The sequence below is a fragment of the Prionailurus bengalensis genome, chromosome D4, assembly GCF_016509475.1.
Source record: "Prionailurus bengalensis isolate Pbe53 chromosome D4, Fcat_Pben_1.1_paternal_pri, whole genome shotgun sequence".
NCBI classification, from domain to species: domain Eukaryota; kingdom Metazoa; phylum Chordata; class Mammalia; order Carnivora; family Felidae; genus Prionailurus; species Prionailurus bengalensis.
This window is the reverse complement of record NC_057359.1, coordinates 66,965,947-66,988,275: the sequence shown is the minus strand read 5'-3', so window position 1 is coordinate 66,988,275 and position 22,329 is coordinate 66,965,947. Positions and strand designations below refer to the sequence as shown.

The 22,329-nt window shown below is 37.4% G+C and overlaps 1 protein-coding gene across 3 annotated transcripts in view; it reads right to left on the bottom strand.

Moving 5' to 3' along the window:
• SLC44A1 (solute carrier family 44 member 1) overlaps nucleotides 1-22,329 on the bottom strand; it is a 206,114-nt gene that overhangs the window by 38,409 nt on the left and 145,376 nt on the right. Inside the window, exons 13-16 of one of the 3 annotated variants that reach the window (XM_043566212.1) lie at nucleotides 22,179-22,316; nucleotides 13,766-14,002; nucleotides 11,669-11,749; nucleotides 5,841-8,244 (exon numbers count right to left, since the gene is read on the bottom strand). In XM_043566212.1, coding sequence (XP_043422147.1) covers nucleotides 8,221-8,244; nucleotides 11,669-11,749; nucleotides 13,766-14,002; nucleotides 22,179-22,316 — 480 coding nt within the window. In that variant the 3' untranslated portion in view covers nucleotides 5,841-8,220. Of the gene's footprint in view, nucleotides 1-5,840; nucleotides 8,245-10,108; nucleotides 11,750-13,765; nucleotides 14,003-22,178; nucleotides 22,317-22,329 lie in introns of those variants that run through there. The other 2 variants (XR_006295036.1, XM_043566211.1) reach the window with 2 other exon arrangements.

Sequence of the window (22,329 nt, the reverse complement as noted above, 5' to 3'; positions counted from 1 at the left end):
TCTTTCTCTGGTAAGATGGTATTTAAGCTTGAATTCTAAGCCACCTCAGGGAGTTACTCAATTTTCCCTGGGTATCTCCCATGTATACATGAGGTACACATGTTAATACATTTCTGCGTGTTTTTCTCATTAATCTGTCTTCTATTAAGGAGGTCTCAGCTAAGAACTCAGAAGGGGGGGGGAATTATTTTCCTCCCTTACACTACTATTAATCACCATCCTGGTCATGGGAAAGTGTTCCAACACAGTACACAATGACATTCTTTCCTATAAAATTTTATTTATTACATAAAAAATTCTATACATTTGTTAGACTAAAATACAGTTTTCATTATAATTCTGGCAACTGAGTCAGTACACAGAGAAAACTTAGCATTAGATCAGCACTTTTTTCTATTTCATATTTCTGCACAAGAAAAACATTTCAAAGCTCCATTTCATATCGGCTCATTGTACTCTGAAGCCAGCTGGAATTTCATCCAATTCAGAGCTCTTGGAAGTTAATTTCCCAGCAAGATTTGATAACTCCAGAAAGTTAATTGCTTAATATACATATTTTTAAAGTCCTCTGAGAGCATCATGCTCTGTCTGTAAAGTCTGCACTGTGTCAATAATGACAGTCACAAATAGTTGGGCTACCACCGTGTCTGTGGGGCATGTTCAAGCACCTACATGTTTGTTTCCCCACCTGAATACAGTGTGATGACACTGTGATAAGAAAAAGCTCAAAATAACACTAAGGTAAAGGATCCTGAACTACGGAATTCATGGAAGGCTGAACTGTGATCCTCCAGTTCATAATGGACAGACAGGACATGGTACAAAAATTCATTCTGACACTATGGAATAGGATGCAATGGCAAAAGAAAAAGACAAAGACAAAAAAGGCATCAAGTTGAGAAATATGCGGCACCACAACATACTTCTCATGCTGTATCACACAGCAGTGAGAAATAGGGACAGACTGATGCGTGTTTTGTATTCCTATCACCCCATACGTTGGGCTGGGCCTGACACGATGTGAAGGCTCAAAGCCTGAGAGGTCTATAGCAGGTCCCTATTGCACTGACTTGTCTTAAAGCTTGGCTGCCTGTTCTAGGGGCTCTATTCTAAACTCCAGAAGTTTGGACAGGTTGTGTCAGCAAGTACTTAGAGTTGGGCCTTTGGTCTTCAGAAGATATGCATTTGTCTTTGGTTGTTTTTCCAGAGCCCCTGTCATTTTGTTAGGAGCCTTCCACACTTTTCTCCCCACCTTTCTGGTTTGTTAGTTGTAAAGTTTTTCCTCTTATAATCAAATCAGCTAACAACCCACTGAACTTACCTCATGGGGTTACAAGACCTATTTAAAGTGCATTCAGTGGTCAAGAATATTCTGAGACAGTATAATTGAAACTTCTTTCTATTACGGAGCTCCCGGTACCCTTTTGTAAAAGGGAAGAAGTCAGAAAACCTCAACAATACCACATAACCTTGTAGTAAGCACTAAGTCAACACAGAAGAAAGGTAAATTTCCCCATGCCAAGTCTCTGAAAATCAAATCTAGCAAAAACCAAGAGGAGCCAAAAAGAACTTCCAAGTACAGACTACTGGAGCCCAGAGGACGGGGACAACTTACTAATCTCTGTCTCAGATCATCAGCCCCCAAAAGCTGTCCTGTTACTGTCTCATTCCTGTGAGGTATCTAATACCATTTAGGAATCCTGGCCTGATGATCAACATGGTAAATAAAGAGAGTGCTCACATTTTCTAGTGGCAGGTGGCATGGTCCGTGGGCTGCTGGCTGTAGCTTCATCTCAGTTCTGTGCCCATTTAGTCAAGTCTTCTGTTCCATGCCTACTTTTTACTCACACGGAATGATTTAACACAAATTCCTGAAAAAAATAACTAACTCAAACTATATTTCTATCTGACAGGATGGGTGAATCAGATTCAGAGGTGAAGATCAGAACATTCTAAGTCATACACATCTACAACAAAAGGAATATCAAATGTAGATACTTACACTGGACTCAGGCCCTTTTTCACCCGATATGGGAATTTCCACCCATGGTCTCTCCATTTGCTACTGTAGAAGGTTCATTAAAGCTCTTCTGGATGTGTGGGGTGGGGTAGGGAGCTGACTTTTCTCCTTTCTTCTCCAGCCAGTTATGAGATTTCCACTGCTTTCTTCAGCTTGAAAAGGTAGGTAATGGTTTGATGTCTGACTATAAATCATGACTCACTGGAATCAAACCTTAAAAGAACTTCAAACTCCTTTAAGGATTTCTGCGTGCTTTTTTAAGGGCCCTGAGGGCCCTCCACGTAGACGCAGCACCCCTACCTAATAGTATGGAGCAGATGTGAAGAAATCCACGTGCTTCCCTAAAGAAGCAAGACAGGGTGGGTGTGGGGAGTGAAGGCACAGTCTCATTGGAAGAGTGGTCAAAAGCTGCTCTAGTGGGTGACTGGAAAACACTCAGAGCAAGAAACACTTCCCCGATTTAAGTGGGGAGGAAAACAACTTCTGAATTCCCTCCTCCCCATCCCCAGCATCTGCTTCTCCAACTTTCCACTAAAACTTTGTCAACTATGAGCTAAAATGAGTTTGCTAATTTATCATCATCTTCAACTGTTCTTGGTCATGATATATTTTTAGACAGTGATCTACTGATAACACTTGTCATATCTGAGCAACAATAAAAAGAATCAATAATTTGTAGATGGCTAATTATAAGGGTTCCTTCCTTATTCACTGTCTGGATTTTCTCATCCATGGCAAATAGTGTGGTAGTTTGCCAAAATCCATCCCCAACACACACACCATCACACCTCCAAGGAAAGAAATCTCACTGTCTTGAAGATTCAGTGTCAACCATTTTGTTACTTTTCACATCAGTGCGGTTTCTATTTCCAAAACTGGTACTAAATGAAAAGTCTTAAGTTACACAAATGATTCCAGGTCAGAAGTTGGTAGGTGCCATCTTAAAAGTATTTTTAGTGGAGTCCTAATCACTACTTTATTTCAAAACATGTTATCAAACCAACTTTAGAGCAGCCTTTGATTTGTGTGCATGAGGCCCTAAGGGGACGGTGGGGTGGAGGCTGGCAGTTTGGCAGTTTGAGGGCCCTGAAATTCGATTACCATTTTAAATGTTCATAAATGTGCTATGTGCCTTTGAGAGAAAGACAGTCCATTGCTTTCATAAGTTTCTCAAAGGGGCCCACAGTCCTCTCACAAGATTAAGAACCTGCTTATGAATATCAAATATTAAATTCAGGTCTTAGCAAATACAAGTCAAAATTTCCTGAAACATTTGGGAATTACAATGCTTTCATATTCAGCTAGGTCTTGACTAGACCTTGAGTAACCTAAAAGCTTTATTATTCTCAATGCCCTGGCCTGGAGTATTTTTTTCCTCAGGAAATCATTTTAGTTGTAAAACTGAGTATCAAAATGGAATAAAATAGCCTAATATTTTGGTTCCTAGTAATTTCATATCTTTTCCACAAATTTACTAATGAATTCCTTTAGAAAATATCAAACTTAAATGTTGCCCATGTAATTTACAAAAGTGATAATTGTTCATGCAATATTGAAACTGAAACATAAGTTTGACTTTTTTTTATCCATATAAAAATCATGAAGATGGGAAGGACGAAAAGCTACTGTAGTATCTCCCTAGAAAGGTTTCCCACAGAAATTCTCAAATTTAAAAACTCTGCATTGAAGCTTTCTATAAGAAAGACACTTTAAAAGATTTGAATCTTGGATTAAAATTTTCCTCTTAAAACTTGTAGAGTAAGAATTTGGCTCACATTTATGAAGTTTGAATGGGGGAAAGTGTGCTATTTTAAATTGACAAGTGTATGCAACATGTTTAGTTTTTTGTTTGTTAAGTTTGTTAGCTCTAGATTTTTCTCTTGGCACACTCAAGGGTCCTGGTTTCAAAATTTGGGCTATGTGCCACTAATCAAAGATGAGCTAATTTCAAAAGCGGCCACTGTATGTGAACAGTACCTACCCTTCAAAAGGGCTAATATGCATCCTTAGTACACAAAGATGCATGAATATGCATTTAAAGCAAAAGGAATTCTATGCTGTGAATTTATAATATGCAAATCTCTGCCTTATGTGCATTTACTTTTGAACTTGCAATTTTCTAATATATATTCACGGACCACATCTTAACTCCAGGCAAGCTGTTATAGTGCACTCCTGTCAGATGAAATGTATGAAAAGAATACAGAAATTAACTGTGGCAGGTGCATTGATAAGCCTCCAGACTCTGAGGATTTTTTTTTAAGTAGCAATAAAAAAAGCAATAGAGAACTTATCGAAAGGTGAAAGCTTAAAGTATTTTCTGAAGGAAACTTCTCATAGGCTACCTTAAGGCTACTGGAAACTCCAGAAATTCAAATGAGAAGGTTACTGACCAAAGATAAACTAAAATGTTCAAGTCACCATAATTGGCAGCTCCATTTTTGGAATGGACCCCATTATTTCTATTTTGCAGGTGGGGTGGCCTGGGGGACCCCCTTGAAATGGCCTTTATTAGCTAGTGCTGGTGCATGGTGCAAATGGTTGAAGCTTTGGAGACACTGATATGGCCTGATATTTGGTGCCTGCAGTTCTGGTGGGAGAAGCACTACTCTCATGTAAAGCAACAGCTCAGGACCAGGATAAAGGAAGGGGTCATCTCTTCACTACCCCTACTGGGATGAAATCCTGAAACTGCCCTGGAAAGACAAGGACCCTTGGCAGATACCAAGATCAATGGTATTGGGAATCAGCAACTTAATGTTCTTTGCTAAAAAAAAAAAAAGAAAAAAGAAAAAAGAAAAAATATCTAAGAGTAAGGGAGCATCTCTACAAAGGAACTTATTTCCAGCATAATTTAAAAATAAGATTCAATGAGTGCCTCCTCCCCAACCAATATGGAAAAAGTTTGGGTACCAACACACAGTTAAGCTACTTAAACTGCAGTAACGTAGGACTTAATCGTGCTATAGGATAGGATAAAAGCTCTAATCCTAAATATTAAGCACTGCATTAAATGGTTTAAAGGAACAACCTGCTCTGAGCTCTGCTCATCCATGCAAGGATTATGTAATCTCAACGCCCTAGCTAAATTCCTAATGTTTACTTAACGCACTGGTTAAGCCTCCAGTAGAACATAGGTCTCTTGGACTTACACCGAAATGTAACCTTCTCCCTTCCATACTACATTATAGCAGCACTTACTATTGAGGCGGGAGCCTAGAAAGTCTAAATCATGTACCAGAGGCTTTTTCTGATGGCAGAGCCCACAGTGATACTCCGGCCACCACGATCACCATTTACAATAGAGGACCCTAACTAGAACTCTGGAGGTGTAAGTACTGAACACAATTTTGAAGATCCATCACAGAAAAAGACAAAAACCACAACACAGAGTCAATGGCTTATAAAATTATTCAGGCAACCACATATCACAGATAATTTTTGTTCTTCATCTATTCTTCTCACTTGGGCAGAAGATGGAGGCAGTGAGCGAGTAGCAATAAGGCGGCCCATAGCTAGCTGAAGAATGACTCACAATGAATGAAAGAGGCAGCAGGAATATCCAAACATAACCTCAAAACATTTAAATATTGCTAAAAAGCCTCTGTGAGGCTTTATAAAATGTATCAAGGAATGAAGCTCATATGAGAGTGATATTCTATATATTAAACATCTCTCTGTGTGTGCCTGTGGTAATATATATGCACCTATGCATATATCTACTTAGACAGCACACAGATTCACTCAGGGAAAACAGCCTGGCAATTAATTTGGAACTCAAATGACATGGTTACACATAGATCATAATTTCTAAACACAATGTTAGTAAAACGAAATTTATTTGTAAAACAGGACCTGTTATATAAAATGGCACACAATCAAGTTATACAAAAATACAAAATTTCTTTCTGATTACAGTTCTAGTTGCAAATGATAATTAGAAAGCATTCCTGGTGGCTTCCAAATAGCTGAGATTGCGAGCAAATGGAACAGGGAGCAGCAAGAGTCCATGATGCTGGGATGTCCAAGTGAGTAGAACCTAATTTCCAAATTCAAGACTTCCATCAGGTCACTTTGGAGGGACATCTCCTAGAATAGCTAGCTCCTAGAATGTCTTCTGTTTTGACACTCATCTTCCAAACTTTTTCCAATCCTAAATTTAGTTCCCAATGTTTCTTAATGTCCAAAATCTGTGTGGCTATGAAACAGAAGGTATTCTGAATTTCCTTACATGATTTGCTCTCTCATCTATTTGGAAAATTGTTAGTTACATAATTATATTTATTCCATTTCAAATGATATAAAAGAGTACAATGATACCGTTTGGCGATGTTAGATGTTAACTTCTGGAGAATTATTGTTTCAAAATAGCTAGTCTCACAATGTTGGTTTCCCAGGTCTTGCCAAGATATGAGCTCTTAACTGTGTGTGTGTGTGTGGTTTTTTGTTTGTTTGTTTTTTTAAAAATCCAGACTCTTATTGCAAATATTCTGAAAAATCAGAAATATTACATGAGCTTTGAAAAGAAACCAAGGCATTTAGCAAATTTTAGCCTAGCTAGAGTAAAGAACACGGATACTTAAAAAAAAAAAAATACAATTTACCTTTTGCAGCAATTTAAAGGTCTAACCCTTTGAAAGGAAGCACATTAGCAAACAGCTGCTTATTAAGCCCTAGTGACATTAATTGTATGCATTTCCATCATACCGGTCTAATTCACTGTCTAATTCTGGTAGGAGGCAATGCTTTCTTTCAAAAGATTCTTCTTCCATGGAATGATAAAATGCTGAGGCTTTTTTTTTTTTTTGTACAGAGCCTGTATTTAGTGCAATAAGTTTAAAAAATTTGCTCTGAAATATTTACTTTACATTAACAAAAATAGCCTTTTTTAAAAAAATTGTAACAAAAAGGAGTTATCGCATAAACAGATCATGAATTATTCTTAGCAAATTACACTTTTTTTTTTCTTAAAGCATTCACCATTACAATAAGCAGAACAATGGAATATTAGCCATTCATATCTGGTAAGCTTTAGGAATTAAAAAAAAGAAAAACAACAAAGAAACAAAAAAACCCCAAACCCATCCCCAAACAAAAAGAATGTTCGACTCTTAGGATCAAAACATAACCAATTCTTCAGTTAAACATTGTAGAATCTGGATACTGAATGAATTGCCAAGGAGAGGAGCACCTGCCAGTATGTTTTCAGATTTCATAGCATTTGAATAAAATGGCCATTTAGCCCTAAGCCACTGAAGTTCCTTAGAAGCAGAAGCCCAAGCACTGGAATCTGCAAGGCTTTTGTGTTCCAAGTTTCCCTTCCTTCTTTATTCCTCCCAGCATTACTTAATCTGCAAATCAATACACAGAAACTTAATGGCTAAACTCGCTGGGTGCCCCAGCTTCCCTTCAAATCAGGCACACAAATGTGTGGAGGATGCTATTAAAGTAAAAAATGAAAGAAAAGACAAACTATAAGAACAAAGTTTGCATAAGAAAGATTATCTACCCTTTTCTTTTTAACCTACTCTCTTATAGAAGCTTAGGGTAAACTACAAATACCTGAGGAGTTGGTTACTTTTTAATGTTGGCTGACAAATGCATGAGCGATTATGAAAATTCCCATATTGAGTCCACTTGTATGTTTCTAAAAGTAAAATGACATGGCTTCTTTGACTGGGGAAAACTGATTGGAGTAACTCCTTATTTATCTGAAAGCATATGCCTAGTCTCATCCCACTAGGACTTATGCATCAGTAAAATAAGATCTTGATTTTATGCACACATCAGGGAAATCACCCCTGAATAAACTTTAGACAGAGAATTCGGTACAATAATTTTATCTCATTTAAATAACTAAAGTTAAAATCTCCTCTAAGTTATTAAAAATGTTAATCAGATATGAATCTTAACATTTCCATTAAGACAATTACAATTGAAAACATTAAATGACGGCAGTTGCCTTGTAAAAGCCACCCGTATGAAAGGAGTACATGTTTGACAAAAATAAGCATAAAAAAGGTATTAAATCCCTGTTCCTTTTCTCTGATTTTGGCTGATTATGTGTGTGTGTGTATATACATATACATATATATACACACATACATATACATATATACACACACCCACACACACAAATACATAGTTATGTGTATATATTGTTTTGGAATGTCAATGGGTTCCATAACGGTCGGCTAGGTTCAAGCAGAACTTGCTCCCGAAGCCTAGAAAACAAAGTCATACAGAGTACAATCTTAGACAATTACCATTAAAAGGAGGTCATGAATGATGTTACAAGTACACAGATGGTCACAAGCGGCAACAAAGCAAAATGGACTGAGAGCCCTTTGCGTGAACCTATATTCCAGGGGCCGCAATTCCTATGAATGTTGAAAGTCAGGGGCACCTGGGTGGCTCAGTCGGTTAAGCGACTTCAGCTCATGATCTCACAGCTCTGTGAGTTCCAGCTCCTGTTAGGCTCTGTGCTGACAGCTAGGAGCCTGGAGCCTACTTTGGATTCTGTGTCTTTCTCTCCCTCTGCCCTTTCCCTGCTCACACTCTGTCTCAAAAGTAAGTAAACATTAAAAAAACAAAAATTTAAAGAAAGTCACGTTTCCTTCTGGATAGTCTCTGAGATATGCAGAGAATACATCTCTGGCCTATGTTGTTACAGTGTTCAGGTTTTTTTTTTTTTTTTTTTTCCTTTTCCTCTATAAATTCTTTCCTGTTGAAGCAGATGGCCGGAAGTTCTCTTTCTTAAACTTCTATAACATCACATTTGGTAAATCTTTCTAAAATCATTTTCAAAGATTTATAGGACGACCTCACAGACCTTCAGAGTGTCCTGAACTAGTGAGGCTCTTTCTCAAAAAAAAACAACAACAACAACAAAAAAAAAGTCCAAGAGGAAAACTGGAAGTACTTATATTTAATTCAATGATCCCTCATCAAAAGGGAAATTTAAAACCTCATTTTCCTGAACATTAATTCTCTAGGCTAAAAGTAAACCCTAAATTAAAATATCCCATTAAGAAAGAAGATAAACAAGTGAACTTAACAGCAGATTGTATAGATACGGCTAAATAGGTATGGCGCTTTTACAGAACTTTTATCTAAGGGAATAACATGTGAATTAAATCAGGCAAAGACAAGTTAGCAATCCTGATTTCTACCAAACCCCAAGTTTTAACGAGGAATCTCTCAGAGAATTATTTAGGGACACATCCAAGATGCACAGTGGTAGCAGGGTCAACTCTTACCATGCTAATGCAAAAGAGAGATAAGAATCAGAGGTACTGATGTACTTAAAATATTTAACTACTCTGTAAGCAACATCTCAACTTCTCTCCCGGGAAGTTTTTAAACTGCATAAAAAAATACCATTCTTAGGGACCAAATGCTATAATGTCCAAAACACCAGAAGCACAATGCACATAGAAGATATATTTGGAAACATAGTGGAGGGTTTTGCCATTAATCTGCAAGCAATGAGCTGATGAGCAACATAAAACAAAAGCAAAAAATGAATGAAGATTTTAAAGCAGTGTTTCAGTTAAGGGGCATTAATTTAAAACTGAAAGCTGGGGCGCCTGGGTGGCGCAGTCGGTTAAGCGTCCGACTTCAGCCAGGTCACGATCTCGCGGTCCGTGAGTTCGAGCCCCGCGTCGGGCTCTGGGCTGATGGCTCAGAGCCTGGAGCCTGTTTCCGATTCTGTGTCTCCCTCTCTCTCTGCCCCTCCCCCATTCATGCTCTGTCTCTCTCTGTCCCAAAAATAAATAAACGTTGAAAAAAAAAAAAAAAAAACTGAAAGCAATATTAGGGGGAAAAAATCTTCCTAAATTTTTGGCTTCTGGTAGAATGCCACATAACCTGGGGATTTCTCCTTGTATCAATCATTACCTATGAATTAGAGGTTTAGGTAAGAGTCAGCATACTTGTATTCTCGTCTTCCACACTGTATCCTTCACTAAAGGATAATGCAGAAATATGTGCCAATTCATGGTCAAACCAAGCCAGTCAAGACCTCCAAATATTTCTCCCTTTTTAAAAATGATTATGATTGACAAAAAAGGGGGGCAAAGGTAGTTTACATTTTAAAGATTTTATATTTTACCTTTTTAAGGTTTACACTGGGAGCCAGTTACTGAACACGTATGACAAACAAACAGTGGCAAGAAGGAAGCCTTCCTCATTTAACCATGCCACCAGAGGGTCGGCAGAATCTTCACTACCGTCCCCCTTGGCCAGGGTCAAGTAGGAGGTATACAGAAAAGGGGGGTAGAGAAGGCAAGAAGCCAGACCAGGGGGATTGCTGATGGTGCCCCTTGCCCACTCAACGGAGTTCTGGCTGGTGCACACTTAAAACTAAGAGTTCTACATCCTTTGACTTACGATTAGAGTGATCTGTACCTTGGGAAATAAACATTGAAGTTTTGACTCTGACAATCATTAATGCTATTAACAGCAACACCAAAATAGGCCCTGGAGGGGGTTACGGAGGAATTTATATCTAAACATTCTGCTGAGGTTTTAATTTAGGTTGAATATGCAATTATTTTGCATATAAATATGGCCTCCCCAGCACCCAACCTCAAACAAACCCATTTCCTTTACTCTTATATACTTAAACGTGCTTGTTTTATGCAAGTTGGAAACCTATGAAATCAACCACTTATTAAACTGTATAGTTTAGTAAGAAAGAGGAGTCTTCATCTCACACTTCGGGACATCACGTGCAATCAGAAGGCACATTATTTAAAATTAGCTGTTTCAGGAAGTAGGCAGTTATATAATATTTTTAAATAACATGCTGTTTAGTAACAATACATTTGCAAAATAAGCAGTAATTACACAAAGATATGCGAGGGTTATCTGTCATTATGCAGAGGTGAGAGTATCTATGGCAAAAGCAACTCAGGATTCTCTTACATTGACTAAGTTGCCTTTTTTTCCCAAATGAAAGTAGAGTACTTAGAATATACATACATATCACTGACCAGAGATCATTGACCTTTCTCACAATTAAGCTGAGGTTAGAGAAGACCAGGTTGTTTTACTGAGTGGGAATGTGAGTGTTGATGGAGTAATCTTGTTTGCTACTGAAAAACAGCTTAAGAAACAAAGAAAGTACAATCCAGGCAACAGAAGAAAAAGTCAGCAAAGGGTAAAAGACAGCAACAGAAACAAACCAATATTAAAAAAGTGGGGAATGTGAATTTTAGCAAGTTGAAAGGAATTGCTAGTATCACCTTCCAAAATGATAAAAATTAAACTGTCAGTTCAAGTGTACAACCAAATGTCCATTCCATTGAAAACCAAACACGTACAGCTAAAAATTAAAAGAAAAAAAAAAACCCAAAACCAGAAATGGCCATTTTACTTTAGGGACAAAAATTAGCCCCTGCTTGGTGATAAGCCCTGAGACAGATGTTGTTCCTTTCAGCTTACTTTTACAGAAGGCGGTCTCAGTTGTGACAAGAATTCTGCCATCCAAGTGATGGGTAAACACACAAACAGAAAGAGCAGCACATCCTGTGTGATACAGACAACAAAAGCTTCTCCTGAAGAAGTGCAGTCAGTGAAAACAGAGAGAGAGAGGAAGTGAAAGTGAAATTCTTGGAGGGCGGTCACCTCCTCATCTCCACCTACCATCGGCTTTAGCTCTCTGGCATCGGCAACGCCTCCCTTACCAGCTTCTTTCATTGCTTTTCTACTGTTTTCCACAAACTCCTGCAAAATATGGACCAAATTGCATAAATTCTTAGGTCCTTTCAGATTTTGGTTGGCAGATGAATTCTAAGGAACACTGACATTTTTAATTCAATATCAGTACACGGATGGCCTAAAACCAGAGCAGTGAATAATATTTAGTATCACTACACAACAGCTGCTAAATCTGTGCACATGGGCTGCAACTTGTGATATCTTTAGGACATCTTTTTTCCATCCATTTATTGTGACAATCCCACTTAAGCTCAAAGAGAGAATATTACTTCTATCTGGAAGAGAAAATCCCTAATGCTTTCTTAAAAGACTGTTTTCTCATACTTAGATTATTGTTCTATTTGTTGTCTGACTTTTTCCATATCAAGGTTAAACAGAAAAACAAGAGCGTTTTATTCCATAAGCCCTCTCTTTAAACTAGCCCTAGCAGGTAAAAGAAAGCATTGATTCTACTAAGTGCAGAATACTGTTTTTACCCAACCATAAATAAGCTACTTTAAAAAAATGTCTATCTGGCTTTGAAATTACTCCATAAAGCAGGAAGACAGGAAGTAACAACCAGAACCTGTGGTCAAAAGTAGGTAAAATGGGATTATGCCCCAAAGAAATGTTTCTATCATGTCCAAGTTTATGGAGCACTTCTCCATTAAATATCCTCATCACTCTTACTGAAAAAACCAAAAGAAGAAAAAAGTATTTTTTGTTACTCTGCTCTGGATCAAGGGTTTAAGACACAAAAAACAAATTTCTCCCTCTTCTTTTTTTTAAGGTTTTTAAAATTTATTTATTTACTTATTTATTCATTCATTCATTCATTCATTCATTCATTTAGGTAATCTCTACACCCAACATGGGTCTCAAACTTACAACCCCAAAATCAAGAGTCGCCTGCTCTATCAACTGGGCCAGACAGGTGTCGCCAAATTCTTCTTCTAAATGTCTTAATCAGAAGGGAGATGGAATGCTCACAAGTCAAATTCCATTATGAAAACAACCAGTTAGAAATATAATTTAGACATTATGAAAATTTCCAAAATTTAGTTGATGGTGTTTTCAGTGAAAGAGATAATCAGTACCCAATACGTCCATTAAATCATTTGAAATTTCTGCAATTGAAAAAAAAAATCTATCTTATTTATTAACACATTTATTTTATATTTAACTAGATAAACCAGGCTCCTGGAAGAGGAGTTGTTATCTCAAGGTCTAATGTTTACCCTTCAATATTACCTACTCTTCAGATAGGAATATTTCACAGCTTAATGGCAAAGTACTATTATTAAGAAGCATCCTTATTTTGGGAGCATTTGACATTGATAATAATATTTGAAACATTTAAATAGTTTCTAAAGTTTTAAAATTTTTAATTGAGATTCTAATACAGGGAAGCTGCAGAGGCTAGATAACTAAAGAATCGGAATATAATATCTGTGTAAAAGTTCAGATCTTGACTAATGGAAAACAGTATATAATCTATCAGTCCTGAGTCTGTTAATCTGTATTCATTACAAAACACTTTCAGTTTGGCCTGGCATACTTAGGATAATGACTTCTAATGGGGCTGACAGCAATACTATTTGGAAAGGTGGTAGACAGAAAAATATAGGCAGGTGCTACCACCGGGGAAATAAAGACTTTTTGTCTTTGAGCTCCACTTCAAGAAAGGGCACTTAGAACATCAGTGGTCCAATGTTTCAATTCAAGGACTAAAATTCAGGTTGTAAAAAGTCAATTCTAACCCATCTAATTGCAGAGAGGGAGGGAGCAGTATGAAATAATGCGAACTCAGGACTATTAATGGGTATTGCTCTAGCTAGGTGTATATATATGGTCTCATCCATGCCAAGAGGACCTTCCTTCTTCCCTGATTTCCCCAAGACTAACCTCATTCGTGAGCCCTACAGGTTTAATTCTAAATTACTCAGTTGCATATAACAGGAATTAAACATGGAGAACGTTTTGCAAAATATTTTTACTAGTATGTTTACCTCTAAAGCAGTACAGGGCGTTTGAAATACTTACCATCAGCACTTTATCCATATAGAATTCTCTGCCAGGGCTCCCATCATTGTATTTTGTATCAATGGCAAAACACAAGAATAATACATCCACTACCATTTCGTAAATGGACAGGAAGCAATGAGCGACTAGGAAAGCAAAGAGGCAGACGATGATCAGAGGCAGCACCCATACTGTGTAATCTTGCTGGTAGTTGAGCAGCATAATCCCAGCCAAACCCGTGCTGCAGACTATCAGCACCTGAAGCAGAGAGAACAAAGAACACATTTAATATCCTACCATAGAAAACCACTATTTCTTCATCATTTGCAGACTTCAAATTCCCTTTAATATTTATAAACGCTGGCTGCATACATTCATTCCACTGCAAGCTACAAAGGATAATTCATATATACCCATACACACACATATACATGTATATCACATAAATAAAAAATAATCTTTTAAACACTTCTGGTTTACATGAAAAATAGTCATGTTTCCAAATGTTATGCTTGTTCCTTAAAACTTCACGTATTTAAGCACCTGTGGCAATTTTTAAGACAAATGTATGCATGCATATTTTATTTTTAAAAAAAGTTTAATGCTTATTTAGTTTTTGAGAGAGACAGAGAGAGAGAGAGAGAGAATGAGGGAGGGGCAGAGAGAGAGGGAGATACAGAATCTGAAGCAGGCTCCAGGCTCTGAGTTATCAGCACAGAGCCCTACGCAGGGCTCGAACTCAAGGACCGTGAGAGATCATGACCTGAGGCGAAGTCGGACGCTCAACTGACTGAGCCACCCAGGCGCCCCTATGCATGCATATTTTAGAAAATTGCACTATTGCACTCAGAATAAAATTATTGACAGTCCAGGGTATTGTACTTTTATATATATGAAATAGTATTATATAAATAAATCATTAAAAGCTATTCATTAATATTTATAGTAGCAGTATAAATGTTTCATCAATACTTAGCCGCATAATTTCATCTTATGGGTGACTTAAAATTTGACCATTCTCCTACAGTTGGAGACTTATATTGTTTTCTGATATAAATAATGCTGTAACAAACATCTCTAAGAGTTTTTTCTTTGTTTTGTATTTTTTCACAGAGAACATGTGGTAAATTTAATATGAGTCGCCATGTAGTTTAGATTTGGATTACCTGTGAAGAAAGAGGTTGCCACAAATATCCATCATAGAAGAATATAAGAAACAGTGAAATTGCTTATTGTCAAGAACCACCTACTCTGGTCCCTCCCGTGCAGCACTTGAAATTTCTTGTGGTTCTTTTAATACATTTAGTTCAGCTTTTCAATCCCTAGGAATGGTTTATGGCAAACATTATCACCTTCATTTTATAGACTGGGAAACATATTCAGAGATGCTAGCCAACTTGCCCAAGGTCACAGAGTAGAAGGGCAGATATCACCCAAATAATGCTCTTATGATGCCAAATCCAGCCCTCTTTCAAGGTAAGAACTCAGCAAATACTTGGATATTGATATAAAGCAGTAATGGGTTATACTGAATCCTAAATACACTCGTGCTCAGCCCTACACCTGGCCTAACATACAACATGAAATAACAAAGGAAAAGAAAGAGTCTTCTAGAACCACAGCAGCCTTTTCTGGTCCAGTGCTGAGAAGGAGCAGACTATAAATTGATCTGTAAATTTTCAGATGATTTTAGGGAGCAAATCTGGGTCTGCCCAAAATTTAGATGACGCTCCACCATTTTTTGTGGCAAACACTCAGGAATTCTCTCTTACAGTCATTTACTTTCTGGGGTGACTTCTATAGATAGCTAATTATATCCATTTTCTTTCACTCTTTTTGGTTTTTAGAATGAGTTGTTTCTTATATCTTCTTCAAATTTTTGACATCCGTCCTACAGAAGGACTGAGGTTCTTTATGCTCACTCTAAACCACTAAAAGTTAAGCCACATTTGAAATGTTAAAGTCAATTACAGGGAAAAGGTGCGGCTCCGACAAACTAGATGTTGAGACAAAATCTGTTGAAGTGGAAGGCTGGATACTGTCACATTAGAAACAACTTTAAGGGCCACCTGGGTGACTCAGTTGGTTAAGCGGCTGACTTGGCTTAGGTCATGATCTCATGGTTTGAAAGTCTGAGTCCTGCATCGAGCTCTCTGCTGTCATCACAGGCTTCATCGGTTCCTCTGTGCCCCCCACCCCAACTTACTCTGCCCCTCCCCCACTTGCACTCTCAAAACAAACAAATAAACAAGTAAGAAACAACTTCAAGAATTAATGATATTTAGCCCAAAAGCCAAGGGAATGTAATAATGTAATAATTACTCCCAAATATAACGAAAGGGTGTCAACAGAGGATACATTAATGGTTCTCAAACTGCAGAAGGGCTAGGTATCACTTGGGGAGTTTGTGAGTGATACAGATTCCAGGGCCCTACCCCCAGAGTCCAATTGGTTAGAGCTAAGATGAAGCCCAGCAATATTCATTTAAAAGGTTCTTCGGGTGGGGGCAGCTGGGTGGCTCCGTTGGTTAAGCATCCAACTCTCTGATTTCAGCTCAGGTCATGATCACAGCTTGTGAGTTTGTGAGATGGAGCCCCAAACTGGGCTCTGCACTGACAGTGGGGAGCCTGCTTGGTATTCTCTCTCTTCCCCTCTCTCTCTGCCCCTCCCCTGTTCATGTGTGTGTACATGTACAGATATACACTCTCTCTCAAAATAAATAAACTTTAAAAAATAAGATAAGATAAAATAAGATAAAATAAAATAAAATAAAATAAAATAAAATAAAATAAAATAAAATAAAATTTGCTTCAGGTGATTCTGATAAAGTCTACAAGAAGTACTGGCTTAGATCAGTGATCTCCGTGGTGGGGTACACATACCCCAGGGAGAATTTAGGAGCACCTGGGACTTCAAATTATATTTCTCATTTATCTTAATTTCCTTTTATACTATGCTTTACCATGTATATATTAGTAAAAGCTGTACATATATCATTAATAAATGTAAATATATTAGGAAGTGTGCTCAAAAATTTTTTCTAATAGGATGCATGATTTTAAACATTTCAACACTCCTGTTCTACAGGACACGTTTTTGGTGACACCATAGAAGAGATTCATACACAGGGTAGGATGGGAGAAGCAGAAAGGAAAGGGTGCTAGTTTTAGAATCAGAAAGATGTAGATTTGAATCACAGAGTTAATACTTCTTAGTTTTGTGACTCCAAGCAAGTTCATGTAACCTTTCTGAATCTGTTTTCCACCTTTAAAAGAGACATAAAAATACATACATCCCATTGTTAAAATAAGCATTCTGAAAGCATTTAACACAGTGCTTAGCAATCTTTGTTTGTTTCTTTCATTTCCACCATAAATCTTGTATTTGCGATGCCCTTTCCACATGGAGCTCATGTTTTAAAAGATTTTGTCAGTAAAATAGCACGTACAAGTAATAATTCATATTATCATTTTTATTAATCAACACCAAATAAACTACCAATAATTAATGTTAGAAAAAGTATTAGCAAATGAGATAAAATAATTTCACACAGAAGTGAAGAGCTTCAGATTTTGTGGGGTTTTTTGGATAGTTTTATTGGGCTAATATGCAATATCTATGAGACCTGAAAATGTTGAAATAGTTTGTAAATCTCTGTTCTTACCTGTGAAGACCCAATAGGCTAGTGGTCACAGATCACAAGCCACTAAACTAGGGGAGATAAGATCCCTCCTAAATCTAATTTGCCATTCCATGAAACCACTGGGGTTCCACAAAAATGGAATCCATGGAATTGTCTTCTGTTTTCTTTTAAATTCAGGGTTTTTAAAATTAAATTTTATATTTTGAGACAATTTTGAATTCACATTTCATTGTAAGAAATAACATAGAATGATTTCATGTACCTTTTACCCAGTTCCCTTCAACAGTAACACCTTGTCAAACTAGAGTACAATATCACAACCCCAGTACTGACATTGATACTGACAAGGTACAGAACATCTCCATCATAACAAGGATCTCTCACTTTAGCCTTTTATAACTTCCCCTATGTCTCCCTGCAACCCCAGCCCTAACTGGGTGACCATAAATCTGTTCCCAATTTCCATAATGTTATCATTTTAAGAATGTTTATAAATGGTTCAAGCCCCATTTTGGAAGTAGAGCTTACTTAATTAAAAAAAAGAAAAGGTATGTAAGAGAAAATAATTTGGGGTACCTCCTGGCTCACTTAGACCATATGACTCTTAACCTCAGGGCCATGAGTTCAAGCCTCACGTTGGGTGTAGAGCTTACTTCATTGAAAAAAAAAAAGTATAAGAATGTTATATAAATGGAATCATACAGTTTTTAATTTTCTGGGATTAATGTTTTTCACTCAGCAATATTCCCTCATGATTTATCTAAATTGTTGCGTGTTATCCATAGTTTGTTCCTGACACCATCTTTTATAATGCTTATTGTGATCTACCTATGTGAATTATCTGATCAGGGACCATTTCTGCATACCAGCAGCTACTTTTAAATTTTTTTTTTTCAACATTTATTTATTTTTGGGACAGAGAGAGACAGAGCATGAACGGGGGAGGGGCAGAGAGAGAGGGAGACACAGAATCGGAGCAGGCTCCAGGCTCTGAGCCATCAGCCCAGAGCCTGACGCAGGGCTCGAACTCACGGGCCGCGAGATCGTGACCTGGCTGAAGTCCGACGCTTAACAGACTGTGCCACCCAGGCGCCCCGACCAGCAGCTACTTTTAATTGCAGTGAAAGAAATTCTTTTTAAAAGATTTACTGTGTTCTGTGATCAGAACTACAGTCTTAAAAAAGAAAACTGAAGAATGTTTATCTTAGTATGTTGGAAACTAAAATACTTTTTTCCCCTCTTATTTGTTTTCTCTTTTTTGGATATCTCAATTTAAAAAAAGTTATCTTGGGGTACCCAGGTGGCTCAGTTGGCTTAAGTGTCCGACTCTTGATTTTGGCTTGGGTCATGATCTCTTTGTTCGTGAGTTCAAGCCCTGCATCAGGCTCTGCGCTGAGAGCACGGAGACTGTTTGGGATTCTCTCTCTGCCCCTCCCCAACTCGCATTGTCTCTCTCTCTCTCTCTTTCTCTCAAAATAAATAAATAAACTTTAAAAAATAAATCAATCAAATAAAAAAAGTCTATCTCTCTATGTTTTAAAAGTAATTTTCTTACAGTGTTATAAGTTTTGTATTATTCAAACTTTCATGTTTCTGGTAAGCAATTTGGTAATGCACATCCAGAAACCTATTAGGTACTCTGACTCATTGATTCCACTTCCAGGATTCTGGCCTCAGGAAATAAGGATTGACACAGGCAAGGGTTTGCATACAATGGCTTCACTGTATCACACTTTATATTAGTAGAATGAGAACAGTTTAACTATAAAAAGAAAATTAGAGATTTGGTTAAAGAAATGATGATACAATTGTATAACCATGTTTAAAAAATTTTTAATAAAATAGTAAATGCTCATGACATAATATGAAGTGAAAAGAGAGATAGAGGAACCTGGCTGGCTTAGCCGGTAGAGCATGCGACTCTTGATCTTAGGGTCATGAGTTCAAATCCCATGTTGGGCGTGGAGACTACTTAATTAAAAACAACAAAAGTTAAAAAAAAAAAAAGAAAAGAGATATAAAAATTGCCCTTTTTACCACATTGTTTTCTGTTATTCCGATATATGGCTTCTCTTTTATTTTTTATGTATTTATGTATTTTTGAGAGAGAGAGCACAAGCGAATGAGGTGCAGAGAGAGAGAGAGAGAGAGAGAGAGAAGTGGGGCTCACCCAGGGCTCATGTTTTACCCAAAGCAGGGCTTGACTCACCCAATGTGGGGCTCGAACTCACAAACTGTGAGATCCTGACCTGAGCCAAAGTCAGATGCTTAACCGACTGAGCCAGCCAGGCGCCCTCTTTTATTTCAATTGCTCTGTGTACATATGTTTTTATTTTAAGTTGCTTCACATCCTTCTTAGTAGCAGGGATAAATACAAGTATGTAAAACATAAAATAGACAATAGACAAAAAATCTGAAGCCTTCCTAAATCAGTCATATAGCATATAAATAATAGCAATAGTTGATAACAGTAACACTGTTATCAACACTATACTCCTTGACACAGATTAACTTATTAAATCCTTACTATAAAACATTTCCTCTTATTGTAAAAACATGACAATAATAAATCCAACAGTCATAATGTAAGTTTAATTACAAATTTCCAAAAGAACTATGTGTACAGTTTTATCATTCTTTTTAGATGACAGTTGCCTGAGAACTTAACACCACACTGTGCTTTCCATGCCTCTCTACACCAAATATTTTTTCCTTTTCAAAAACATTTTCAACACACAGTGGCTGGAGTAACCTAAGTGTTTGGTAGCAACAGAATGTTTAGGAATAGCATCTGATGGGGGCGCCTGGGTGGCTCAGTCAGTTAAACATCTGCCCCTTGATTTCGGCTCAGGTCATGATCTCATGGTCATGAGATCAAGCTCCATGCTGGGCTCTGCCCTGAGCGTGGAGTCTGCTTGGGATTCTCTCTCTTTCTCTCTCTCTCTCTCTCTGCCCCTCTCCCCTGCTCGCTCTCTTTCTCCTTCTCTCAAAATACATACATACATACATAACAATAACAAAAAAATAGCATTTGATGAAATACTGACAATAATGAGAATGACTAATTATGAAGATTATCAAAGCAATATGAAAAATGTATATGATATAATGTGAAGTAAGAAGGACAGAACAAACTGGTATGTAGGCTATAATTATTATACCATAGAAATATAAACCTATTAAGAAAAACACTGGGAGGGCATATATAAAAATGCTATTATTAGATTATAGTGATGTCAGCTCAGCTCAATTTTTCAAATTTTCTGAGCATTTTATGGTTTGAAATACAGATACAAAGAAATCCAATTATATTGCTATTTATTATTCTGCAGATTTTAATAGTATAGAAAAAAAATACCTTTTTTCAGATGCTTTAAGGATAGGTAGGTAAGTCTCATTCCCTCACAACTGTTTTTATTTATTTTTATTTATTTATTTTTTCAATATATGAAGTTTATTGTCAAATTGGTTTCCATACAACACCCAGTGCTCATCCCAAAAGGTGCCCTCCTCAATACCCATCACCCACCCTCCCCTCCCTCCCACCCCCCATCAACCCTCAGTTTGTTCTCAGTTTTTAAGAGTCTCTTATGCTTTGGCTCTCTTCCACTCTAACCTCTTTTTTTTTCTTCCCCTCCCCCATGGGTTTCTGTTAAGTTTCTCAGGATCCACATAAGAGTGAAACCATATGGTATCTGTCTTTCTCTGTATGGCTTATTTCACTTAGCATTACACTCTCCAGTTCCATCCATATTGCTACAAAGGGCCATATTTCATTCTTTCTCATTGCCACGTAGTACTCCATTGTGTATATAAACCACAATTTTTTTATCCATTCATCAGTTGATGGACATTTAGGCTCTTTCCATAATTTGGCTATTGTTGAGAGTGCTGCTGTAAACATTGGGGTACAAGTGGCCCTATGCATCAGTACTCCTGTATCCCTTGGGTAAATTCCTAGCAGTGCTATTGCTGGGTCATAGGGTAGGTCTATTTTTAATTTTCTGAGGAACCTCCACACTGCTTTCCAGAGCGGCTGCACTAATTTGCATTCCCACCAACAGTGCAAGAGGGTTCCCGTTTCTCCACATCCTCTCCAGCATCTATAGTCTCCTGATTTGTTCATTTTGGCCACTCTAGCGCCTCACAGCTGTTTTAAAGGAGTTTATACGTAGTAACAATGACAGCTAACATTCACTGAGAATTTACAATGTATCAAGCACCATGTTAGGTACACTACATGTATTACCCAGTTTAATCCTTACAACCCTAAGAGTTTGGCTCTATTATTATCCCAGTTTCATAGATGAACAAACTGAGGCACAGAATGGCTATGTAGCCTGCCTCAGGTCACACAGCTAGTAAGTGACAGAGCTAGGATTTAAATCCAAGCAGTCAGGCTCCAGATATAGTACCCCTAACCACTAAGCAGGCTGTTTCTGAATTCTTTACAGACCGAATCACGTAAGGAGGAACATGTGCAAATTACTGAACTGTTGTACCTCAGTTTCCCCATCTGTAAAGTGAGGATAATATAACTTCCTTTACAAATTTATTGTTAGGATTAAATGAATACCATACATGTAAAGAACTTAGAACAGTGCCTGATGCATATTAAGGGCTTTGTAAGTGCTTCCTTTATATTACATATTTTACTTAATAGTTTTTTGATGAGCTAGACATTTTTCAAATGAAAGAATATATATATATATATATATATATATATATATATATATATATATATATATATATAACTTCACTGTATGTCCCAGATAACATATTTGGTCTTACCTTGCCTAGGAATAACATGAAATCCCCCACCGTGTTGATCGCAGCCACTCGTAAAGCATTCTCCACAAGAATGACAAAGGCGTCCTTGGCAGAGGTGCAGAAGTTGGTGCTGTTGATAGCTGTGGCTGTGTATGCATTCTGGACAAGGCAA